The sequence below is a fragment of the Branchiostoma belcheri genome, unplaced genomic scaffold (assembly GCF_001625305.1).
Source record: "Branchiostoma belcheri isolate BF01 breed outbred unplaced genomic scaffold, Haploidv18h27 scaffold5, whole genome shotgun sequence".
In the NCBI taxonomy this organism is placed as follows: domain Eukaryota; kingdom Metazoa; phylum Chordata; class Leptocardii; order Amphioxiformes; family Branchiostomatidae; genus Branchiostoma; species Branchiostoma belcheri.
The window spans coordinates 6,822,228-6,830,617 of record NW_017804131.1 but is presented as its reverse complement, the minus strand read 5'-3'; the positions used below and the strand labels follow the sequence as shown (position 1 = coordinate 6,830,617).

The 8,390-nt window shown below is 42.0% G+C and overlaps 1 protein-coding gene across 1 annotated transcript; it reads left to right on the top strand.

The window, feature by feature from the left end:
- Window positions 1-2,357: 2,357 nt before the first annotated feature.
- Window positions 2,358-8,016, top strand: LOC109480052 (solute carrier family 35 member B1-like). The gene is made up of 7 exons (XM_019782201.1): window positions 2,358-2,711; window positions 3,222-3,319; window positions 3,989-4,119; window positions 4,745-4,933; window positions 6,003-6,129; window positions 6,933-7,039; window positions 7,654-8,016. Exons 1-7 carry the CDS (start codon window positions 2,410-2,412, stop codon window positions 7,864-7,866), a joined length of 1,167 nt encoding a protein of 388 aa, XP_019637760.1. The 5' UTR covers window positions 2,358-2,409; the 3' UTR covers window positions 7,867-8,016.
- Window positions 8,017-8,390: the final 374 nt, after the last annotated feature.

Below are 8,390 nucleotides of genomic sequence, written 5' to 3'. Positions count from 1 at the left end.
CGCGGGCCGTCGCCAAAGTCGCGGTGCGTACTTTATTTGAGTTTTCCGCCGACAAATCCGTGGACGACCCAGGAATATAGCGGAACACCGGCACGGGGAGCTTGGCACATTGATCGTCCATACCATGTTTAGATAAGAATATTGACGAGTGGAAATAAAGTTAAACTTCAATAAATGAACATATTTCCTGTGACTATCGTCGATATTGACAACAAGTTGCGGTAAAAAGAAGAAGTCAAGTCACCCACGGTAAGAAAATGTAGGTCTCTGGCAATGACGCCCGGCGCTTTGTCATGCCGACAGGATCGTTCCCCAGCTAGCCGGCGCCGATCTCAGTGGAACCCCGGCAAAAATATAACCTCCCGTAAGTACACATACAATTGTAGGGTTTATGAGTAATATTTGAAATGGTCCGCAAGCCGTGAACGTTCTTGATCGTCGTAACGTAACATGTGATAACATAACAGTTGTGCCTCGACTGACGGTCATCATTTCCAATACACTTCCGGCTTGAATTCAACTCAGCAATCTTCAACAAAAATTATGCCCATGTCGTTTCAAAGGTTCAGAAATTGTTAACCATGTTTCACTTCGTATCACAAATATTTTTAAATCTTGATAAATGCCACAGGAAATTACTTTGTAGCGGGCTACACCAGCCAGTACGACGTGAAAATTACCAGCTAGATGTACTCCTACTCGACTGTTCGGCAAGCTACAATGATAGGGGCGGAGTTAACTTAAAATGTAGTCTTTGATGAAATCTTACCGCCCGGCCGGTGGGTGGGGTGTTTGGCGCGCCGACAGGCAAAGTACACCTACAGCTGAAGATCACAGAGAGGGCCGTGGCATGCGCAGCGCTGAGGACATCTTTCCAGAACATGGACCCCGAGAAGGAAGTCTTTCTTTCCTCTGAACAGACTGTACTTATAAATTTTACGGAGTACAAATTAATACATGTGTTTATTCCTTTGATTTTGTGACAAAAATATCTATCACATAACGGGAGATTACTTGAAACGCAGTCAAACTTGTCACTTTCTCCTGTTCGGAATCGCAAGTCCCATTGATCCCAGTAGTCTTCTGTTGTTGTGTTAATTGGTTTCGGTGTCAAATTTTAAATTCGGTAGCACCTCTACACCCAAATACTCCGCCCAGTTCTCCGCCTGTATGATTGTTGCTCTCCATGGGTCGATCGCGCGGGCGCTATTAAAGATGCGTTCGGTGCATTTCGTATTAAAAATATTAAAGCTACGTACTTGTGCATCAACATTCAACTACCCCCCGTTACCGATAAAATCAATATTGAAATATTGTCTTTTTTTCACGAATCTTTATTGACCATTGCTTGCTTGATCACCAACACTCCAAAGCTGAAACCAAATCTGTGCGTTTCGCCGCACTTGCCTTACCTTTCGATGCGGTGGTGACGTCTTGCAAGTCGGCTGCGGCTGGCGGTGAAAAACAAGCCCGAACTTGAAACGTTTCCCGCTACGTTACCATACCATCACGTAGTACACGGCATAAATCTAGTTTTTAACAATTTTAAATTTGTTTGGAACGACGAACTGTACATACTACATGTTCACTGTGGTACCGGCCGTGTGTATAAGGGGTGCGTACTTAATTCGAGTTTTTCCATTTTACGTTTCAGACGGGAATATTTGTCTCCCACCAGCCCCAAACCGGGGGTGCGTACTTTAATCGGGATGCGTACTTCATTCGGGAATTTACGCAGGGAGAAAGAGACATGGACTTGAAAAATGGGGGGGAGGGCCACCGAAAAATTTTTTGGGCTGGGGGGAGGGCCATTGAAAAAAATTTTGAGCCGGGGGGAGGGCCATTGAAAAAAATTTTGAGCCGGGGGGAGGGCCATGGAAAAAATTTTTACCGGACCATTTTGCACCAGCCCTCCCCCCCCGGTAAATATCGTACAGTCCCTTAGGCTTTACCGACCTGGGATTCCAAAGTCCATTTCAACACTTGTTGTATTCTAAAGGGAGAAAAGGCTTACGATACTGTAACGAAACGTGTCATTATACGTGTACTAGTATCCCAACAAATCTCCGACTCGTGTCATTATCTTTCAACCAATCAAAACGGCTGTCGTGGCGGTCTGTTCAGCCCGTAACACAATGAGTCTTGGGTGCACTTGTTATATTGGAAGGGTCCATTAGGAAATAGGGTTCTTGGGATAAATTGCCTGCGGTAAATATAAGCGTAATACCTTTGTAAGCATCACAATTGATGCACTTTGCTATACTTCGTGTTTCTCTATTTACAGAATTTGTAAAACTAGTATTTGTGTGCGTCTTTGTTTTTTTCTACAGTTAAATGGCACCAGACATTTAGAGAAACCCCCTACTTTACAGTGAAATCGTCCAGATCATAACTCATTGGTGCTAATTTATGAAAGGCGGCCGAACAGCTGCGCAAATGAATTCAGTTCCCGACAGCGCCAGTAACACCGGTAAAAGGGAAGACCTGCCCCTGGAGGGTATGACGTTACCGGATTCGAACCAGCAACCGCTGGGTCTGACAAAGCAAGACGTGGAGACCGGGGGTCAATCACAGGCGGGCACGTCATCAGTACCAGCGAACGGCGGCATGGAGGGGCTGTGGAACCGGCTTAGCGAACGGACGAGGCTCCTTACCTGCTTCTTCGGCATCTTTACCTGCTATTTCTACTACGGAATCATCCAGGAGAAGATGTGAGTTCGATATGGACGGAAAAAACCACCGTGTTTTTGTGTAGGGAAATGATAGAAGTACGCCATGTGTGTGTTTATTTGTGTTCCGGTTCGGTATGGGGAGGGGGGCATGCAGTAATGTTATGTTGTGAAGATATACATGTAGTTTTAGGTGATTTTTCTTTAAATGCAACAACTTCTTTACGATTTGTCTCGGGCTCCTAATTTGATGACCTAAAGACACATTAAAAAATTTACAAATTATGTGGGCACCGTAGGGGAAACAAAACAACAGGAAACAGTAAAAGAGAAAATTATATGATAACATGTGGTAGTTTTTCTTTCAAATCAAAAATTATTTTCATGCTGTGGGTGTAGGATAGTAGCCTATTTGTTTTCTGTAAGATGTGATTTGAAAAAAAAATTAAAAACTATGATCTTTGATATTTGGATGATATCTACTATGGATACATGGATATCAGATATCCTTGTAGAGTTGAGTTACATACGTTTTCTTCTTTTTTTCTTCAGAACAAGAGGAACATATGGAGAGGATAAAGACAAGTTCAGATATGTCCAGTCTCTGGTGTTCATACAGTGTATTGTTAACGCAGCCTTTGCCAAAATGAGTAAGTAAATCCATGTTGTCATCTCTTCTGATAGACTTAAATAATTTCCAAGCAGATGTTGGGGACATGTAAATTAATCCCATGGTTAGATTCATTTAATTTTCTTCCTTCTGTTGCCACGTGGGCCTCGTCACTATTTTGTATTCATTTGATGAATTATAATTCAAAATTTTAGCTGGTAGCTTCACTTGCTAAATGCTAAGTACTGGTATTTTATTAAGAGGTCTATAAAGAAACAGATCCATATAACATAATGGTCTGAGGCTAAGGATAATGCTTTGTTTGTTTCGCATTACCGGTAAACCGCCTTTAGGCGTAACACACCAGTTTTATACATGTACGTACATGTACAAGCTGCGTAAGACCGGACTGTAATATTTGAACCACTCACACCGGGAAGATCCCCTACTCTTTTTGATTAGAGTGTGTGGGGTGTGGCTCTTCCCAAACACGGGACCTCCATTTAACGTCCTAACCGACATCCCTAACCGAAGCTAGGTACTCATTTCCACCTGAGTGAAGTGAGGAAAGGGCACAAGATCAGTGACATGGGCAGGATTCGAACCCGCGACCTCTTGGGTGTGAGCCGAACGCGCCACATGACCCCATGTTGCATATTTTTATATGATTGCAGTGTATTAAATTCTCATGTTATCATTTTTGTTGCAGTGTGTTACTTTGCAGCCCCTGGTGTCAAGGACACTACACCAAACTGGCTTTATGGAATATGTGCAACTACCTACATGGGAGCCATGCTGGCTAGTAACCAGGCATTACAACATGTTAACTACCCTACACAGGTAAAGGTTAACGTTAATATTAACCAGGCCTTACAACATGTTAACTACCCTAAACAGGTAAGGATTAATATCAACCAGCCCCTACAACACGTTAACTAACCCACACAGGTAAGGGGAAGCAATGTAGCATAAATCATTACATACATTTTTAAGCTATTCCCTATACTTTTCTAGTTTTAGTTATGTAAAACGTAGATCTAAAAATTCAAGACATGGCACAACCATAAGCACTACTGGCTATCGAAAAAGCATCACATAACTGTTCGTGCGTGCGTAGTCCAGTGGTTAGCGATCCTGCCTCTGGACTAAGAGGTTGGGAGTGCGAATCCCGGCTGTTGTCGCTCACCTGACATGCATGTTACTGTTTAGGGTCGCAGTCCTTAGGATGGGACGTTAAGCCATGGTCCACTGTTCATTGCGCTTTTCAAAAAGAGCTAGGGAAATTTCCCCGGTACAATGAACCTGTAAATACTGTACATAACGTCTGTCTTCTCTGTCACGACCAGTGGAGGATTAGCTCTTCAGTGAGCTAAACTGGCTCGAGATCACTTTCACTTTCATCTCAACTATATCATGCTCTGATGTTGACCTACAGTACATGTACTTTACCTTTCCTTCTCCACAGGTATTAGGGAAGTCATGTAAACCTATCCCAGTGCTGATCTTGGGAGTTCTGCTGGCCAGGAAAAGATACCCGCTCGCCAAGTACCTGTTTGTGTTGCTGATCGTGGCAGGGGTGGCCATCTTTGTCTACAAGGACAATGTGCAGGCAAAGGCTGACGACCACGTTTTTGGTTGGGGAGAAATTCTTTTGGTAAGAAGTCGAGGAAACCCTTTGTTTTAAAGGCACTGCCTTTATTATGTTTACCGAAGGAAAACATATTGTTTTTGCTCAGTTTCTTCTTCTTCTCCAAACAGTGACCTCTAACCTGGTCAAAGACCTGAACCAGATGGTCTCTCACCATGGTAACTGGTGTTGAGTTACATCATGTTGCAGTTTTATAGTAGGAGGGATTTAGACGCCTGTCACCATATATATGAATGTGCTTGAGTAAAAATTAACAGAGCAGACCATAATGGGAAGGTAAACATTATGCAGTTGCTTTGCAAATGTTACTTTTCTAGTTTATTTATTTTTCATGGAGCTTGTTAACATATAATGCCAGTAAGTAACATTGCTTTGGTTTTCTTTCTCAAGAAAGATTTCCATTCGTCAGTTACGTCAGTTCGATCAAGAAGAAACCTTCAAACTATTATACTGATATCGTGTAACTTGCTTTCCCCATGAAGCTATGTGTGAGAGCCTTGAACACATTAAATTTACATGTACAATATGTAGTTGCACAGCAAAGAAAGAGATCTATTGTTTTTGGCTTGTGTGATGGTGTGTGTTTCTGCTATTCATTTATGCAATGCAGCATAACCATACATACTCAATGCTGCTAGTTTTGTCTGGGCACTGAAAGGTAGTGATGCATGCATACCTAAACCCAATTTTAGGTTCAGGTCCGGATTCAAGTCCAGAGGTTTAGGTTCAGTTCCAGACTTGTAAGTCCGGACCTAAACCCATGGCATATACAAAATTGCATGTTGGCAACCTTGCAATGTTGTCTGGGTGAAACTTTGGCCACATAACATGGAGGCCAGTACTTGACGATGCCCGATGGCAATGTTTTCTTCATTTTGCAGCAAAGATTTTGCAATCTACGGAAGGTAGAGAAGGACTCGGTTCTTGACTTTTAGGTTTTTTTGGACTTGAACCTAAACATTCTTACAAGTCCAGATCCAAGTCCAGTGAACCGGTATGCATCACTACTGGAAGGGCCACAAAAACAGTATGGGTAAGGGAATGAAGTCAGCCATCTCTGTTTTTTTTTTCACAGTTAGCGTCCCTGACCATGGATGGTCTGACAGGAGTGTCCCAGGAGAAGATGCGAGGTGAACACCAGACCAACTCTCACCACATGATGTACAACATGAACTTCTGGTCCATCGGCATACTGGCTGTCTGTAAGTTTGGGCTCTGTTACAAGTAGAACATTTCTACTTTGAAAATCTTCAGCATAAAACATTCCTGACTTTGTCTGGTACTTAAGTGGTAGGTAGAACATTAAAAGTAGATTAATGGCATAAAGCTCCATCATTTTTGTTGGGTAACTGTCCCCCTTAAGGTAAAAGAGAGCCTAGTGAAACAATATCCAAAAATCAAGTATTTGTTGGTATATTATTACCTCCATTGACAGAGGTTTTGTTTTCGATGTGTTTGTTTGTTTGTCCATAGTTATAATAAATGGGTTTTATTGTCCAAACAGTACCCGTGCAGTCACAGTCTTTATACGGCTGAATTGATGCAGGGTATTACATAATAACCAAGACAAATCACAACAATCAAATAATACACATGATACACATATTTGTTCCACAAATTTTTGTGGAACTGTCGCAAGGGTCTATACGGCAGCAATTTGCTGCCAGGTGACTTCAATACGACTTTCCCCAACCAAAGTCAGGTACCCATTCACACCTGGGTGGAGTGAGGAAATTCATGTAAAGACTGCCTTTCCCAAGGGCACAACGTCGGGTCTCCCGGACGCTCTAACCACTACACCACCGGACGCCACAATTATTGGAATACAATAGAGTCTCAGGAAGTGTGGGAGGAAATGATGTAACCACAGACTGACAAGAAGGTCAATTTGGTGGTGAAAATGGCTTCTTGATACTTCTCAGAGGTGTGATCTTTGATTTGTTCTTGTTTGTTGTTGATGTTCCATGTACAAATGTACAAGAGTTTCTTTATTTCATTTCTGCAGGCATCGGAGTGACAGGAGAGGTCTTCTCATTCCTGAAGTTCCTGGAGAAGTATCCATACGTCCTGGGGAACATGTTTATCTTCTCACTCACCAGTGCACTGGGACAGGTAAGAAGGAATCTGGGTCCCCTAGCAGCTTGTTTTCAAACTGCAGGTGTCAAAAGCATGCTGCTTTGCTGGTGGTTTACAGTCTCCAATGCCTGGTTTTCTAGTTTACTTTCTCAGTTGAAAGCAACACATGCAAAATCTATGAGAAAATGGCACCATCATTTTTTTTGTCCATATATGAAACATTTAGCAACAGTGCTCTTATGCATCATAATGATATACATTTCAGTGTACAAAATACTTTTTTGAACCAGGTTGTCCAGTGGGCAACCTACGGCAAAAATTAGGTTGCCCATCAGAATTTTAGGTTCCCCACCTATAAGTTACTACTTTCCTCAAATTAAGTAATGTTACATACATAAGTTCCCCGACAATATTTTTAACAGCCTTTAGTTATCTGATACTAGTAATAGCCATTAATACTTAAAATTAAAAAGCATCTGATATCTAATATATAGGAGAGAGAGAGACCTACATTGTATTAACATACAACATAGATATAGTCATTTGCAAATATACATAGATGATGAAAAGAAGAAAGTGTACATCTCTGCAATACATTATCCAAATTCTATTTCTATATAACAGCTTTCTTTTTTATCTTTCCTCTCCAGCTGTTCATCTTCGTGACGGTGACAAACTTCGGCCCGCTGACCTGTTCCATCATCACGACCACGCGGAAGTTTTTCACGATCCTCGCTTCGGTCATCATCTTCCAGAACCCGATGCTTCCGCGTCAGTGGCTGGGCGTACTACTGGTGTTCTCTGGGCTGGCGGGGGACAGCTACTTTGGAAAAGCGAAAAAGACCAAGGAAAATCACAAGTGATAAGAAACCACCCGTTTGTAACTCTAATGTGGGAAACTTAAAGTATATTTTATCTCTGGCTCAAAAGTTTATCATTGTGAATTCGAGGGGATTCATTCCTCAGCTAACCGACATCTCGCACACGCAGTCGTCCCTCAGTAAGACACCTGGAGCTGCATAGTTCCTGTTTAGAACTTTTATTTAGCCTCTCACACACTTGTGTCATTTAGCCTCTGTACACTTGAAGAAGCCACACAGGCGAAACCGGTCGTGTGACAGGCTGAATAAAAGTTCTAAACGGGAACTATGTGGCTCCAGATGTCTTACTGAGGGACGACTGCGTGTACAAGATGTCGGTTAGCCTTCGAATTCACATCAAGTTTATCATTGTTCAATTAAAGTCATCATGTTGACAGAAATTGATGTGTTATGTCAGGATTTTTTTTGCGGTAAGAGGAGATTGAGATCCTGAAATGACAGGGTAAAATAATTTCACACAGGAAAATTGATTTTTCAAGGTTGAAATTTTAATATTACATTACACA